This window comes from Ornithorhynchus anatinus, chromosome 6 (assembly GCF_004115215.2).
Source record: "Ornithorhynchus anatinus isolate Pmale09 chromosome 6, mOrnAna1.pri.v4, whole genome shotgun sequence".
Classification (NCBI taxonomy): domain Eukaryota; kingdom Metazoa; phylum Chordata; class Mammalia; order Monotremata; family Ornithorhynchidae; genus Ornithorhynchus; species Ornithorhynchus anatinus.
Window position 1 is genome coordinate 46167675 of NC_041733.1, and position 17280 is coordinate 46184954.

General features: G+C 59.6%; 1 protein-coding gene across 1 annotated transcript in view; it reads right to left on the reverse strand.

Annotated features, from left to right (window-relative positions):
• Positions 1–2621: 2621 nt before the first annotated feature.
• OPHN1 (oligophrenin 1) overlaps positions 2622–17280 on the reverse strand; it is a 52307-nt gene continuing 37648 nt past the window's right edge. The window contains exons 15-24 of the mRNA XM_029067860.2: positions 15181–15265; positions 14676–14734; positions 14108–14213; positions 12911–13070; positions 10186–10342; positions 6905–7198; positions 5497–5656; positions 4660–4710; positions 4477–4527; positions 2622–3750 (exon numbers count right to left, since the gene is read on the reverse strand). Coding sequence (XP_028923693.1) covers positions 4485–4527; positions 4660–4710; positions 5497–5656; positions 6905–7198; positions 10186–10342; positions 12911–13070; positions 14108–14213; positions 14676–14734; positions 15181–15265 — 1115 coding nt within the window. The 3' untranslated portion in view covers positions 2622–3750; positions 4477–4484. The remainder of the gene's footprint in view (positions 3751–4476; positions 4528–4659; positions 4711–5496; positions 5657–6904; positions 7199–10185; positions 10343–12910; positions 13071–14107; positions 14214–14675; positions 14735–15180; positions 15266–17280) is intronic.

Sequence of the window (17280 nt, forward strand, 5' to 3'; positions counted from 1 at the left end):
CCTCCCTTCCCCCTGCTGCCCTCCAGGCATTTGACTCCAGTAATAACAGGGGCTTCCTTTATGCCAAGCACTGTGCTAAGCATTAGGGCAGATACCAGACAATCAGATCGGACACAGTTCCTGCCCCACACGGGGCCCCCGGTCTAAAGGGGAGGGACGACTTGTCCCCATTTTGCAGATGAGGAAGCCGAGGCTCGGTGAGTCAAGTGACTTGCCCAAGGTCACTCAACGGGCAAGTGGGGGAGCCCAGACCAACGAGCTCTTTCCCCTGGGCCCCGTGGCTTTTCCCGCTGCTTCGGGGTCCCGGCCTCCACGGTGCCTCGCTCATCCCGGGTGTTGAGGAGGGTCCTTGCCCCCCACATTGAGGCTGGGGGGGGTACACATTTCCCCACATCAGCTTGGAATAAGGGCCCCCCCCACTTCCTCTAATAATGGCAGGTACCGAGCACCCCTGGGGTGCAGGGCACTATAATGCACACGTGAGAAGGGCAAAATAAACCCACAGGGAGCTTCCACTCTAATGGGGAAAGACTTCCAGAGAAATATGGAGCATCCATTTCTCAGGTTGGCGAGGTTGGCACCAGCTGGGCAGATGTGGACAGTGAGCGATCGGAGACCTCATTTCTGGGCCAGACCCTCCCTCGGCGGATTGAGTGGGGAGGATGGAGAGATTCCTAAGCCATGTGGGCTCTTGCCACTGGGAACTGGAGTCTGGATAGGCAGGGTACCCCGATATCTCCCCCCCCTTCAGGGCCAAGGATTAGAACAGGGATTTTCTGACACTGGCCAGGCCTCTCTTCTTTTGGAAAAAAGAGGTCAGACCCAACCCTCCCCTGGTCTTGGCTCCCTCCCTGGTTCTCCTGGGCCAGGAGTCCCTCCTCCATGCTCCTCCCCGAGCCAATCGGAGAGGACTGAGGAGGAAGTAAAGCGGCAGGATGGGAAAAAGGGGGAGGAGGAAAAAGGGGGAAAAGGGAACTTGGCCATCTTGAGCCAAGGGGGTGTGAGCTGCTCCTGGGGGAGCGGGACCCGGGGAGGGCTCGGGCCGTGGACCTCCTGGGGGGCCACAGGGCAAGGGATCCCTGGAGGTTTGGACTCTAGCGACCAGGATTCTGGAGGAGAGAGGATCCCACCCCTGACTGGGAAGAAAAATGTCATCCCAGGGGTGCCAAAGGGAAAGACAGAGGTGGGAACAGTCTCCAACCCAGGGAAGGGCAGTTGAACCTGCATCTGCTTAGGCTGTTAGCTCAGCAAGAATACATCGAATACTGTGAAGACCCCAGATCATAATAATAATACTGTTGGTATCTGTTAAGCGCTTACTATGCGCAGAGCACTGTTCAGAGCGGCGGGGGAGATACGGGGTCATCAGGTGGTCCCACGTGAGGCTCACAGTCTTCACCCCCATTTTACAGATGAGGTCACTGAGGCCCAGGGAAGTCAAGTGACTTGCCCACAGTCAGCTGCCAAGTGGCAGAGGCGGGATTCGAACCCATGACCTCTGACTCGTGCTCTTTCCACTGCGCTACGTTGCTTCTCTTCTTGGCGTCTGCTTATGAAAGGGGCTGGGGGAGACCGGGGGAGGCCCCAGGTTTTGCCCCTGGGCTTTTTGCAGACAGTCCCGGGGAGGGGTGGGGGGCTAGTTCCCCAGGAGGGGCAGAGGGACAGTAATAATAACGTTGGCATTTGTTAAGCGCTTACTATGTGCCGAGCACTGTTCTAAGCGCTGGGGTGGATACAGGGTCATCAGGTCGTCCCACGTGAGGCTCACAGTTAATCCCCATTTTCCAGATGAGGTAACTGAGGCACAGAGAAGTGAAGTGACTTGCCCAAAGTCACACAGCTGACAAGTGGCAGAGCTGGGATTCGAACCCATGACCTCTGACTCCCAAGCCCGGGCTCTTTCCACTGAGCCACGCAGTGAGCAGGATGGCCCACAGCTGCGTTAGGACGAGAAGCACCAAGGACTTTTGGACCCAGCTGGGCGCTCCTACGATGATTTCCTGCCAGGATTTAAGCCTGAAAATGCCAGGTATGTGACTGAATCGTAATCATGTCTGTCATTGTGATTATAATTATTATTGTGGTAGCTGTCAAGCGCTTGCTCTCCGCCGTGCTCTGGACTGGATCCGCTATCATCAGCTCAAACGTGGTCCCTGGCTTCCAAGCCTAAGGGGGAGGGAGAACAGGTGTTTCACCCCCATTTTAGAGAGGAGGAAACCGAGGTGGCCCAGAGAAGCCATCTGTCACACGGCGGGCGAGGGGCAGAGCCAGCATGAGAACGGGGGCTTCTGTGCTGGAGCCTCTTAGGCCGCGCTGTCTTTTAGGGTGTCCTTCTCTTCATCCTCCTCCCTCTCCCCAGGCCTTGCTCAGCTGAGAGCGGGGGGTCCCCCGGCAAGCGAAGGGGGGCTCCCTTCGTGACCCCACTGGGGTGTGGGGGGCCGGGGCTGGGTCGGAGAAGAGCGCCTTGGCCGGGGAAGCCGAGGCCGGGACCCATCTCGGGGTCACGCTGCAGGCCGCGGTCACCTGGAGGACCGCGGCCGTGGCTAGCCGTCCTGAGGAGAGACCTCTTCCTTCGCCTCTCCTCCTCCGCCCCGTCTTTTCCCCCTCCTCCTCTTCCACACGGAAGAGCGCCGGGAATTCCTCACATCCGTCGGGACGGCTGCTCCCGGTTCGACGGTCCCCGTCTGAACCAGCAGCCGTCCTCGTGGGCCGGGATTCGGAGGTGCTTCCGCTGGCGTGTGCTCCAACACGTGCCCTCACCGAACGTGTTCCCGCGTCCGCTGCGCGCGCTCCCGACCGAGCGCCCTCGCCGCGCGTGTTCCCCCCCGGCCAGACGACGGTGTCTCCCGCCCTCCCTCTGTCCCCGCCGCACGGCTAAGGGGTTCCCAGCCTCGGCGGCAGCTGTCCGGGCCCGCCAGCACCTTCTAAATCTTTCCCGTTTTCTCCCTCTCCCCCGCTCCCTCAGGAAGCGAGGCCGAGACAGCTGTAGCCGGTCACGTGAGGGAGTCCCGGCTGGGGCATGGGAGAGGTCAAAGCCACGTGGACGAGGGAGCCCGGGAGGGAGGGGGCTCGTCCCCGCCTGCGGGTCAGCCTTCGGGTCCCTCCGTTCCCGAACGGGCCCCCGCAGCGCCCGTGTTCCCCCGAGGGCCGCGGGTCCAGGGCAGAAGGCGTCTCGTCGAAGCCCGCGGCCGGGGGAAGGCTTCCCGGCGGAGGGGCTGGAGGCGACGTGGCTTTAGTCCAAGCACATCGGAGCCCCCCCCAGGTCCCTTCACAGGCAGCGTGGGCTCCCCCAGCTCCTTCGGCACCTCTGAGCTCCCCCACGCCCCTCCGCGTTCATCTGGGCTTCCCCGAGGAGGGCCGGGTCGGTGCCAAGTTCCCAATCCGTCCGGGTCCGCCTCCGCGGGGGCCCGGCCGGTCTCCCGGGGCCGGGGGCGCTCGGAGAGGTGGGGGACCGGGCGGACCACCGAAGCCCGGCCCTGGGGGTCTCCCCTCAGTCCGTCCCGGGGGCCGAGAGCCCGCCGGTCCTCACAGAAACCACGTCACCCTTCTGCAGGCTCGCGGGACGGCTGCTGGGGCCGGGGGAAGGAGGGAGGGAGGGAGGACTGGGAGGTCTTGGGGGGGGGGTCCCGGGCCCCGGCCGTCGCCGCCACATCCCACAGTCGGCAGGGGTCCCGGGGAGCGGGTGGGCCGGGAGGCCCTTCGGGAAGCAGGAAGGAAGCTCCTGGGCCAGCCAGGATCCGGGGGTCACGCCTGCAGGGGGAGAACAGCCCACCGTCATATTTAAATAAATAGATGTTGGTATTTGTTAAGCGCTTACTATGTGCCGAGCATCATCACCAAGGGTATTTATTGGGCGCTTACTTGGTGCAGAGCCACTGTACTAAGTCAGGAGGACCTGGATTCTAATCCCAGCTCTACCATTTGACTGCTGGGTGACCTTGGGCAAGTCACTTCTCTGGGTCACAGTTCCCTCACCTGTAAAATGGGGATGGAGACTGGGACCCCTGTGTGGGACAGAGACTAGCACTTAGTACAGTGTCCAGCACAGAGTAAGCACTTAACAAATACCACCATTATTATTATTAGTATTAACATTTCCTCCAAGAGGCCTTCCCCAGCTAAGCCCTCATTTCCTCTTCTCCCTCTCCCTTCTGCGTCGTCCTTGCCCTTAGATTTTCGCCCTTTATTCACCCCACGCTCAGCCCCACGGCACCTTTGCAAGTAGCCATAATTCATATATTCCTATGCACGTCTGTCTTCCCCTCTAGACTGGAAGCTCATAATGGGCTGGGAAAATGTCTACCAATTTTATTGCTCTCCCAAGCGCTTAATACAGTACCCTGCACACTTCAAGTGCTCAGTAAATACCACTGATTGATTAATCCTTCGTGTGGAATTGGGGGGGGGGGTGTCTCACAGCCTGGACCCTCGGGCCGGAGGAGGGCAGCTCTCTGGCTCAGGGGGAGGAACGCATACCTCTCGTCTCAACTCTCGTCTCCGGGAAGTCTGCCTAGGGCGGACGAGGGGCTGCCGGGGGAGAGAAAAACCCATGAGGGGTCCGGGGGTCTCAAAGCGGGAGGAGGGGGTACCGGAAAGCCCCCCCACCCAACGGGAACAGGCCCAGAAAAGCAGGGCGCCCCGGCCACAGACGCCTCTTACCTCCCGGGCTTCCGTGACGCTGTCTCGAAGAACTTGGTCCTGGAGGCCACGCTGAAATAATAATAATAATAATATGGTATTTGTAAAGCTCTTACTATGTGCCAGGCACTGTACTAAGCGCTGGGTTGGATTTAAGCAAATAGAGTTGGACACAGTCTCTGTCCCACATAGGGCTCAGTCTTACTCCCCATTTTCCAGGTGAGGGAACTGAGGCACATAGAAGTAAAGTGACTTGCCCAAGGACGCAGAGCAGACAAGTGGCGGAGCCGGGATTAGAACCCACGACCTTTTGACTCCCAAGCCCGTACGCTATCCACTAGGCCGTGCTGCTTCTCTGGAAGAGGTGCAAGCCAGACGGTGACGAGCCGAGGGGCTGTGGCACGGGGCCGTTGGGAGAGCCAGGGGGATTCATTCATTCAGTCATTTATTGAGCGCCTACTGCGCGCAGAGCACTGTAGTAAGCGCTTGGGAGAGGACGACACGACAAGAAACAGACACCCCAGACCGTTAAGATGGCCCGGGATTTCAGGGTCCGTTGAGCACAGGAGCGGCAGCTGAGAATCTGTGGGCCCCGGGGTGCACCGGCGAGGACCGTGGCCCGCCGTGACCGGTGCCCGAGTCCCCGTCCACCCACAGCCCGTGAGAGCCGGGGCAGAGGCTGGCTGTGACCAGCGTCCACGTACAGCTTCCGCCTGCAGCCCCCGCCGCCCCCGTGGGACCCAGGAGGACGGCCGACGGCCGGCCGGGGCCGGTACCCGCGTCCGGCCCTCTGTCCGGCCCACAGCGGCCGGCTGGAAACGCGCGGGGCGGGGACCCGGGGAAGATCCCCCTACTCACACGGACGGCGGGATGCCCTCGGCGGCCGGCGGCTCCGGCCTCGGCTCCGGCCTCTGGGGGACGAGGGTCCGGGCAGGAGGGTCAGGGGGCCTCATGGGTGGGCGGGTGAGGGCCGGTCTGTCCCCCGGGGAGCGCAGTCGACCGGCAGCGTCAGCGTCGCCTGCAAGCGGGAGACCCCAGGGCCCTGGCGGTGACCGGGTGGACACGACGGTGGCCACCCGCCCCGATCCAGCAGAAGGCCGGGGTGGGGACGGGGGGGAAGGCGATCACACCGAGGGCTTTATGGATTTATTGCTAACCATCCTCGCTGCTTGTGCAAGCACGTCCTCGTCCCCTTCTCCGTTTCTGCCTGCCCCCGTCATCTGGGGGTCCGCCTCCTCCGCTGGACGGCTAGACAGCGCGCCTCACGCGGGACCCTTTCAGCTCCTTGAGGGACGTGGATCCCGTCTAACTCTACTGTCTCCCAAATTCTCAGTCCAGCGCTCCGCTTACAGTAGCGTACGCTCCCTGAGGACAAGGATCATCTCCGTTAACTCCATCGTCCTCTCCCAGGCGGTCGGTACAGTTCCCTGCCCACGGTAGACTGTAGGCTTCTGGAGGATCGTGTCTGCTAACTCTGTTGTCCCATCCCACGTGCTCAGCACAGTGCTCTGCACACAGTAGACTGTCAGGGTCTCGAGGCCAGCGATCGCATTTTCCAATTTTGTCCTCTCCCAAGCGTTCGGTCCAGTGCTCTGCACACGGGAGACTGTTAGCTCCTTGAGGGCGGGGCCGTGTCTACTGACTCAGTTGTGCTCGGTCCAGTGCTCTGCCAGGAGACAATAAATACTATCGATAGATCGTCTGTTCCCTCCATTGAGAGTGGGGACCGTGTTAGAGAAGCAACGTGGACCTGATCTCGGACCCGGGTTCTAATCCCAGCTCTGCCATTTCCCCGCTGTGTGACCTGGGACCGGTCACTTCACTTCTCTGTGCCTCGGTGACCCCTTCCGTAAAATAGGGATGAAGACTGTGAGCCCCACGTGGGACAGGAACTGTGTCCAACCTGATTACTTTGTATCTACTCCAGCGCTTAGAACAGTGCTTGGCACATAGTAAGCGCTTAACAAATACCACACTTATCATTTTTTTATATATAATGTGATTCCCACTGGCTCCCGACAGCACTGGTTGTGTCTACCGCAATTCTGCCCCACTGCCGACCTGAGGGTGGGGGTCGATCTCGGACACAAGACGGTTGAGTCCCGTCTTACGGGGGCGTCTCCTGCCCTGGTCTACTTCTCAGTCATTCAATCGTATTTATTAAGCGCTTACAGTGTGCAGAGCCCCGTACTAAGCGCTCCTCCCCAGCGTGGGACGGCCCCGGGCGGGAGTGACCGGCGAGGCCGGGTCGGGGGGCCGTACTCACCCTCTTTGCCGTGGGCCAGGGGCCTGGGGGCGGGCCTCTTTACGTGGAGGGAGGGGACCCTGGGGGGCTCCGTCCCCAGGCCGTTTGGCGCTCTGGTGGGGGGCGGCCTGGTCGCTCCTTCGGGCAACCTCGACCCCGGGCTCTGCTCCGGGTGGGCTTCGTAGGCGGGTCGGCTCGGGGAGCGTCCCCTCGGGTCACCCTCCCGGGGCCTCGGGCCGGGGGGCCGCTGCAGGGGCCTGGGGGGCTCCAGGCTGCCGGAGAGGCTGCCGTTGACCGTCCGATGATGGTGGTCTCCTGGGGGAGAGGCGGGGGGGAGGGTCACCCACCGGATGGCCAGCTCCTCCAGGGCAGGGATCGTGGCTGACGCCACTGACCTCTCTCCAGGGCTCACTCCAGTGCTCTGAACATAGTAGACCGTCAGCTCTCTGAGGGCAGGGATCCTGTCTACTAACCCTCCCCCCACATGGCCCCGATTCGCTCCCTTTGCTCTACCCCCCTCCCCGCCCCACAGCACTTGTGTACCTATAATTCTATTTATTTATATTCTATTTATTTATAGTAATGCCTGCTTGTTTTGATGTGCATACACATCTATAAATCTTTTTTATTTATAGTGATGCCGTTGATGCCCGTTAACTCGTCTCCCCCCGTCTAGACTGTGAGCCCGCTGTGGGCGAGGATTGTCCCTCTCTGTTGCCGAACTGTACTTTCCGAGTGCTTAGTACAGTGCTCTGCACATAGTAAGCGCTCGATAAATACAACTGAATGAAGGAATGAATACTAACTCTGTCGTCCTCCCAGAAGCGTTCAGTCCAGTGCTCTGCACGCAGTAGACTGGGAGCTCCTCGAGGGCAGGGATCACGTCTACTGACTGTTGGACTCTCCCAAACGCTCAGTCCGGTGCTCTGCACACAGAAGACTATCAGCTCCTCGAGGGCAGGGGTCTCGTCCGTTAATGCTACTGTCCTCTCCCAAGTGGTCAGTACAGTCCTCGACGCACAACAGACTGTAAACTCTACTAACCCACCCCACTCTCAGCCCCTCAGCACTTGTGTCCCTATCCATAATTTATTTATGGATACTAATGTCTGTCTTCGCCTCTAGACCGTCGCCTCGAAGCTTGTGGAGAAGCAGCGTGGCTCACTGGAAAGAACCCGGGCCTGGGAGTCAGAGGTTGTTCTCATCCCGGCTCGGCCACTTGTCAGCTGGGTGACTTGGGGCGAGTCACTTCACTTCCCCGTGCCTCCCCCGGGGATCGCTGCCTGCGCCAGACGGGGACTTGGGCAGCGAGGAGGGTAGTTTTTGACCGGACGCGACTGCCCCCATCCTCCTTCGACACTGGACAAGGGGAGCAGGGCCAGAGTGGGGGCCGGAAGGAGGGCCGCTGCAGACCAGAAGCCTCATCCAGACCAGAGGAGAGGCTGGGAGCGGGAGGCCCAATCCGGCTCGGAGCAGAGGCCGGGGGCGGGAGGGAGGCCTGATCCAAACCGGATCAGAGGCGGGATCTGGCCGGGAGCGGAGGTCCTGGCACAGGGAGCATCCTTGGAGCGGGCCCTGGCAGCAGCTATCAGCCAGATGTTCCGGGGTCGGGACGGTGAGCCAGTGCTCATGAAATGCGAACTTGAACACAGCCGGCCCCCTGGGACCTCCCGCGGGCACTCCCCCTTCCTCCTCTTCACCCACTCTGCCATCCTCTTCCTCCTCTGTACTCCTCCATATTCTCCTCCTCCCCCTCCTCTTCCTTCCCCCTCTCCTCCTCTTCCTCCTCCTCCTCATTCTTCCCGGGCTCCTCCTCTCCCCTTCCTCCCCTTCATCCTCCTCCTCTCCATCGTCGTCCTCCTCTTCCTCCACCCCACTCCTCCTCTTCCTTCTCCTCTCTCTTCTTCCTTCCCTTCTTCCTCCTCCTCCACCTCCTCTCCCCATCTCTTTCTCTTCCTTCCCCCCACCCCCGCCCACTCTTCCTCCTCCTCCCGGTCCCTGTGGCCGCCTCAGTCTTGGCCAACGATCGGCTCTCGCCGCTCCTGGGGTTTTGCTCCCCTGGAGCCGGGGCCGGTCCTGAAGGAGAGCGGGGCAGGACGGGGCGGTTTCCACAGAGCCTGAGGCGACCGGTCTGGTCGCCACGCGGGTCGGGCTGTCCACGGCTGGGGAGGTCACGGTGACCCCCAGGGAGCCAGGCCCGGCCCTCCGAATCCCACTTTAATCCATCAGCGGGATTTAGTGAGCCCTTTCTGGGGCAGACCACTGTTCTGAGCGCTTGGGAGAGGACAGTATTATAGAGGTGGTAGACATGTACCCTGCCCTCGAGGAGCTGACAGTCTACTGGTATTTATTAAACGCTCACTATGTGCAGAGCGTTGGTAAGCTTGGGAGAATACAATATAACCGAACTAGCTGGTACGTTTCCTGCCCTTAATGAGCTCACAGTCTAGCCAGGGAGACAGACACTAATATAAATGAATCATGGACGCAGCGTTGTGGTGCTGAGCATGGAGGGAACCCCAAGCTTTCAAAGGGGAGAGATCCAAGTCATGCGGAAAGGAGGGAATAAAGGGAGTGGAAACGAGGGCTCAGTCAGGGGAGGCTTCCTGGAGGAGATGTGATTTTAGGATGGCTTTGAAGGTGGGGAGACGGGTGATCTGTCGGATACGAAGGGGGAGGGAGGGAGTTCCAGGTCAGAGGCAGGACGTGGGCGAGGGGTCGGCGACGAGGTAGACGAGCGGGTTGGAGTTAGAGGAGCGGAGTGTACAGGCTGAGCTGGAGTAGATCGGGGAGGTGAGGTAGGAGCGGGCAAGGTGATCGAGTGCTCTAAAGCGTTGGATAGGAGTTTCTGTTTGATAAAGAGGTGGATGGAAAACCACTGGAGAGGAGTGGGAAGAGGGGGACTGAACGGTTTTGTAGAAAAACCATCTGGGCAGCAGAGTGAAATAAGGGCTGGAGTGGGGAGAGGCTGGAGGCGAGGAGGTCAGCGAGGAGGATGTAAGAAGCGTTTGGACCAGTTTGGTATAGCAACCCCGCAAGTGGGAGGATGGGACAGACCCCTTGCCCACCCCCTCTCCCCACATCCCACCCCTCACCCATTCCCTCATCCACCCGCCCCATCCTCCCATAATTTACATTCACGCACTTCCCACCGCCCCCGTCTCCGTACCCCAACCTCTGCCTTCCTTGCCAGCACTCACCCCATCCCATCCCACCCACCTCCCGCCGACTCCCCCACTCCCATCTGCAGCCTAGCGGGGCCAGGGCGGACGGAGAGTTGGGGGTACGCGTGGGGCACCGACCGTGGTTCTGGGCAGCGGAGGCAGGGGGTGGGCAGTAGAATTCGGCCCTTTCCCGCAGGGGCCGCTTGGAGATGGTGATGGGCTTGTGCCTCCGGGCCGTGACCCGGGGGGGAGGAGCCGGCGGGGTCACGTTGTCCTCGGGGGGACCGGAGCAGATCTGAAGGGGGGGACACGGGAAACCGTTAACCCGGGAACCGTAACGGCGCTGGCTGGCAACCGCCTACTGCGTGTGGAGCGCTGCTCTAAGCGCGGCGGTAGACTCACGGCAGTCAGTCCCCGCGGGGCTCACGGTCCCTCCTGAAGGCCAACCCTCAGTTTCTTTCCCGGACTCCTCTTCTACCTCCCACCCCCTAACCGTGGGGGTCTCTCAAGGCACAGTTCTGGGACTCCTTCTCTTCTCCGTCTACACCCACTCCCTTGGATCATTCTTTCACTCCCATGGCTTCAACTCCCATCTTTAGGAGGATGATTCCCAAATCTCCATCTCCAGCTCTGATCTCTCTCCCTCTCCTCCTGCCTTCTGGACATGCCTACTTGGATGTCCCACCGACACCTCAAAATAAACATGTCCAAAACAGAACTCTTCATCTTCCCATCCAAACCCTGTTCTCACCATGTTTTCCCACCCCCAGCATCACTATCCTTCCTGTCTCCCACCCCTGTAAATCGGGCATTATCCTCAACTCACCTCTGTCTTTCAACCCGTATATTCACTCTGCCACCAAATCCTGTCAGTTCAACCTTAACGACATCCCTAAAATCCGCCTTTTCCTCTCACTCCACCTCGCCGATCCAAGCACTTATTCTATCCCACTTTGACTGCGGCATCCGCCTCCTCGCTGACCTCCCTGCCTCCTGACTATCCATACTTCACTCTGCTGCCCGGATCATTTCCCTACTCCTCAAGACCCTCCGGTGGTTGCCCATCCACCTCCACATCGGAGACTCCTCGGCTTTGTGTGGCTTTGGGCAAGTCACTTCACTTCCCTGTGCCCCAGTTTGCTCATCTGTAAAATGGGGATTCAAACTGTGAGCCCCACGTGGGACAACCTGATGACTTTACACATAGTTAAGCGCTTAACAAATGCCATCATTATTATTATTATTAAAGCCCCCCACCATCAATCCATCCCCTCCTACCTCACCTCACTGCTCTCCTACTCCAACCCAGCCCACACACTTCGCTCCTCTAATGCCAGCCTACTCATTCTGCCTCGATCTCGTCTCCCTCGCCACTCACACCTTGCCGACGACTTCCTTCTTGCCTGGAATTCCCTCTCCTTTCATATCTGACAGACCACCCCTTCCAAGACTTATTAAAAGCTCACCTCCTTCAGGAGGCCTTCCCTGACTAAGCCCTAATTTCCCATACTCCCTCTTCCCTCTGAGTTACTCTTGCACATGGATCTGTCCCCCTTAAGTACTTGATATTTAACCCCCTCTCAGCTCCCCAGCACTTCATTTTAATTTCCGTCTCCCTCGCTGTCTGTGGGTAGGGAATGTGCCTACCAACCCTGTTATAGTAATAATAATTAGCGTATTCGTTAAGCGCTTATATTTGTTAAGCGCTTACTATGTGCCAGGCGCTGTTCCGGGGTGGCTGCAAGATAATCAGGTTGTCCCACGTGGGGCTCAACAGTCTTAATCCCCATTTTACAGATGAGGCCACTGAGGCCAAGTGGCCCAGGGTCACAAAGCAGACAGGTGGCAGAACCGGGATTAGAACCCATGACCTTCTGGCTTCCAGGCCCGTGCTCTGTCCACTTGGCCATGCTGCTTCCCTGCTGTTGTACCGTACTCTCCCAAGTGCTTAGTAAAGTGCTCTGCACGCCGTAAATGCCCAATAAATACCAGCGATTGATTGATTGATTCAGTGCTCCGCACACAGTAAGTGCTCAATAAATACTAGTGATCGATTGACTGAATTCAGAGCTCCGCACAGAGTAAGGGCTCAATAAATAATCGCTGAAGCCACACCAGGGGACAGAGCTTACAATGTCAGCCCCCCTGGGGCAGGTGGGGGAATCTGGAAATGAACACGGAGTCTTTTTTGAAATCTGTAAAACGGGTCGACAGTCGTGTTCGCCCCTCCTCCTCCCGGCCGAGCGGGCCGAAGAGGGCAAGTCGGGGGGCTGAGGCTTCCGTCTACCTACCATCTTAATCATTCTCCGGTTCCCTCCTGCAGACTCATTTGAAATATTTGCTTAGCTCCCGGCTGAATACACAGGGAGCTCTGCAAAGGCTGTGCGTGCAGGCTAATAAACTGTTTCTTTTAATAACTTTGGGCTTAACCTTATCGCTGCAGAAGCGACAGCCAGGGAGGGCGAGGCCTGGCTTAATTAGAGCCCGGGCGGGCGGTCCGCTCCCCTCCCCATCCAAGAGAAACAACCCGTCCAAGGGGAAAAAGCCTGGGCCCGCCACTTGTCTGGTGTGTGACCTTGGACAAATAACTTAACCTCTCTGTTCCTCATCTGCAAAATAGCCATAAAATTCCTGTTCTCCCTCCCCAGTGGACGGTGAGTCCCGGGTGGGGCAGGGGCTGTGGCCGATCTGTCTCGTCTTATCCCAGCGCTGCACACGGGGCTTGGCACACAGTGAGCGGCACTGCACCAGAGGCAGTCCGGGGGCACAGGAGGTCTGCCCTACTGAGGGGGAGTGGGAGAAGGGCGGGATGTGGAGGGGAAAGAGGGGGCCGGGAGAGGGAAGGGGGAGGGAGGCAGCCGACCTTGCCAAAGTGCTCGATGAGGATTTCCACCACGATGTTTTGGAATTTGATGTTCATCATGGCGGCCACGGTGTCTTCCTGGGCCCGCATGAGCGTGGGCCCGAACACCACCGCCATGTTGGCCGGGGTCATGAGGTTCTCCCGGCTCAGCTCGCACACGCTGTGGAGAAGAGGGGGTCGGGGGGTGCAATAAGCCGGAATGGAGCCCTCCACCCTGAGACAAGGACGGCCGCGAGCGAGGGTGGAGAAGGCCGATGCGGGGGGGGGGGGGGGGGGACCCGGGGCAGGACGGCAAACCGGCCCCCAGGTTTTCCATCCTGCCCATTGGGGAATTAGGGTGTACGGGGTCCCGCTGACAATCGACACTCCAGGTTCTCATCCTGCTCACTGGGGGGTCCCGGGTGGACCGGGGACAGGCCGGTGATCCTCGCTTCGCGTTTTCCGTCCCACCCATAGGAGCCCCAGGGTGGACGGGGCAAATTGGTAATCGGCGCTCCACGTTTTGCAGGGCCACCAGAATGAACTGGGAATGAGCTGGAGAGTCATGCTCCCGGTTTTCTGTCCCATTAGGGCTCCGGGGTGGACCGGGGTGGACTGGTGGTAATCAGTCCAGCTTTTCTGGGCTGGGGTGGCTGCCCCAGTCGCACGGTAATTAGCAATCGAAGGCGCTGCGGCCAAGCCAGGCTCCAGTCCAGCTCCATGCTGGGACTCGAATCAGCTCCTGGGTGCTCCTTTGGTGGCCAGCTCTGGGGGCTGGAGGGTCACCCAACGGAGGGGTCTCCTGGCTGCAGTGGGCTCACTGAAGCTAAAGCTGGCTCAGTCAGGGCCAGCGGGCAGGGGCATCTCGCCCCGCTGGGGTCTACCTTCCAGCACTTAGTCCAATGCTTGGCACACAGAAGGTGCTTAGTAAGTATTACTGTTGTTCCTCCTGCCCCCCACCCCCCGCAGGGCGTGAGCTGAGCAAGGAGATGCTGGGTGCCCTGCACGGTCCCGGCAAGGTACCCTGACAGCGGACCCGGGGGCATCCAGTGCCATTCTCCCTGCGTGGCAGAGAGCGAGTCCCGATCAAGGGGGGCTGGACCGGGACCTGGGATGGGCCTCAACCCCGCTCCCCCCGCCCTGCCCGGGGACCTCTCGCCTGGGCCAAAGCGAGCCCACGGCCAGTGGACGGCTCCCGGGCCGCAGCCAGCGCTCTACCTGACCAGGTGGCGGATGAGAAGTTCCAGCATTTCACGGTTCTTGGAGGGGAGTTTGTAAACCAGGGAGTGGATGGCCCCCAGACGCTCATCCAGGTTTTCCGACTCTGGGGAGAGGAGCCCAGGCGCGTCGATCCAGCCGTTCACCCGTCAATCAGGACATCCATTCAACTTCCATCCGTCCACCTCTCCATCCATCCACCAATCCATTCACCCATCCATCCAACCACCTGGTCCATCCATCCATTCACCAGCCCATCACTCCATCCACATATCCCCCCACCCATCCATCCACCCACCCCCCACCCCATCTATCCATTCACCCACCACCCCATCTATCCATCCAGCCATCCACCCATCCATCCATCCATCCATCCATCCATCCGCCCACCATTCCACCCCCCATTGAGCCATGTGCTCTCAGACTGGCCGTGGGGAACCTGCTGAGGGATTGGGGACGTGGGGCAGTTGCCCAAGACCTAAAATGACCCTGCCCCTCCTCCTCGGGCCATAGGTAGGGTGCCGTAAGTCCCGGGCCGGGAAAGTATCTCCAAGGGGCAGATACTTACTGGCAGCAGAGACGAGTTCCTTGTGGAGCTTATAGGTCATGACGGGTTCTGAAAGGTTCCTGAAAGCCAAAGATCGAGGGAGAGCGAGGGAGAGAGACAGCCGGGGGAGGTGGAGAAAGAGAAAGAGAGAAAGGTGAGCTTCTGGGAGAGAGGAGGGTGGGGTGGGTGGGAGACCCTTGAAGAGTAGGTCTGGGCCACGTCTTGGACCGCGTCTATCCCAGACAGGCGCCATCCCCACCCCCCTGCCTCTGGGCCAAGGGTCTGCAGCGTAAAAAAACGCACGCAACAGCCCCCTCCCCAAGTCTGGGCTGTGAGAGGGGTGGGCTTACAGCATGGGTTAGGACCCCGGGGGAAAGGGTGAACCTGCCGAGGGGCGTGCTGCCCGCCTGAGCTCTGGGTGGGAGAAAATGAGGCTTGTTGGGGATTTGGGCAGCCTCCTCTGGGGATGAGGGGTCCCCAACCTCCCCCCATCCACCCGAGGCCCTCCGGCCCCCCCCCAGGGCACCTGAGGTAGAATTTCAGGGAGCTTGTGATTGTTTTGATGTCCCAGTCGCTGTCCTGGAGATCCACCTCTCCTGGGCAACGCGGGTCTGGGGGGAGAGGGCGGAGCAGGGGTCAGCCATGGACCCATGGCCAGCTTCCCTCCCCCCCCCGGAATTTGGAGGTCACCCCACGGCCTGGACCCCCCCCCCCCGATGCCCCCTCAGGGGTCTGGAGGTCACCGTGACCCCACGACCCCACCCCACCCCCCGACTTTGGGAGCAGCAGGAAGAGCCGCTGTGGGCGGGATGCCCAGTTCCACGAGACGCCAGTGGCTTTCTTAAAAAAAAAAGCTATTATTGTCGTTGTTATCGTGATTGGCATCGTTATCGTTATCGCAGTCATCATTCATTCAATCGTATTTATTGAACGCTCACTGTGCGCCGTGCACTGTATTAGGCGCTTGGAAAATACAGTTTGGCAACAGATAGCGACAATCCCTACCCAACAACGGGCTCGCTATTATTATTATTGAGCTGAAAGGATCAGAGGGAGGCAGCGTGGCCTGGGGGGCGGGCCTGGGGCCTGGGTTCCAATCCCGCTTCTGCCCGAGGTCTGCTGGGTGACCTTGGGCAAGTCACCTAAGAGCTTCGGGCCTCAGTATCCAAAAATGTAAAATGGGCATACAGCTCCTGTTGCCTCCTCGCTCACAGGGAGGTTGGGAGGCTGAGATCAGATCACTGGTTGTGGGTGTGTGTGTTTTATGATGGCCTATGTTAAGCACTTACTACGTGCAAGGCACTGTTCTAAGCGCTGGGGAGGATACTGGGTGATCAGGTTGTCCCACGTGGGGCTCGTAGTCTTCATCCCCCTTTTACAGATCGGGTAACTGAGGCCCGGAGGAGTGAAGTGACTTGCCCGAAGTCACACAGCCGACAAACGGCTGAGCCGGGATTTGAACCCACGACCCCTGACTCCCAAGCCCGGGCTCTTTCAGTTGAGCCCCGCTGTGTGTGTTGTGTGTGTGTGGGTTCATTCCAGCACTTCTATCCACACCTGTCATTTATTTCTTTATATTAATATCTGTCTCCCCCTTTAAACTATAAGCTCAGTGTGGGCAGGGAATGTGTCTCTTTTATTGTATTGTGGTATTGTCCTGTCCCAAGCGCTTAGTACAGTGCTCTGCACACAGTAAGCGCTCAATAAATGTGATTGACCGGTTGACTGACAGACTGTGTGTTCGCTCTGCGCGGGGCTGGCCCCGGGGACCCGCAGAGTTGACCTAGGTGCGGGTGAATGAACACCCCCCCCCACCCCCAGGCCTACACAAACCCAGGGCTACACACCCGCAAGGCCCACCATCCCCCTCAAGGGTTATACAATCCCAGGACCTGACCCCTCCCCACCCCCCAGGGCTACGCAACCCCGGGGACCCTCCCTAAGCCCCCGCACCGGACCCCCTCCCCATAATTATACACCCCCAGGACTACACCCGTCCTCCCGGGGCTACACACCCTCAGGACTATCCCCTCCACCCCCAGGACCACACAATCCCAGGATTACGTACCTCCAGACTACGCTGCCCTGACAACACCACCTCCCGCCGGCCCGCCCGCAACTACACAATCCTGGACTAAATCCCCACAGGATTTCCCCCCCCGACCCCCAGGACTGCACCCCTTTCTGAGGGCTACACAATCCCCGGACTACAGACCCCCAAGGGTAAACACACCCCAGGAATACCCCCCCCCCAGCTCCCCAACACCCACAGGCTACACAATCCCGAGGCTTCCCACCCCGAGAGTGTCTTAAAAAAAAAAATCCCAGGACTACACACTCCAGACCTGCACACTTTCTGGAGTTACACAATCCCAGGACTAACGCTAACCTTCTCACTTTACCTCGAGCTCGTCTATCTCGCCGCCGACCTCTCGCCCACATCCTGCCCTCTGGCCAGCAACGCCCTCCCTTCTCCTGTCAGGCAGATAACTGTTCTCCCTCGCTTCAAAACCTTTTTGAAGGCCCACCTCCTCCAAGAAGCCTTCCCTGACTAAGCCCTCCCCTCCTCTTCCCTCACTCCCTTCTGCGCCGTGCTGACTCGCTCCTTCATTCATCCTCCCTCCCG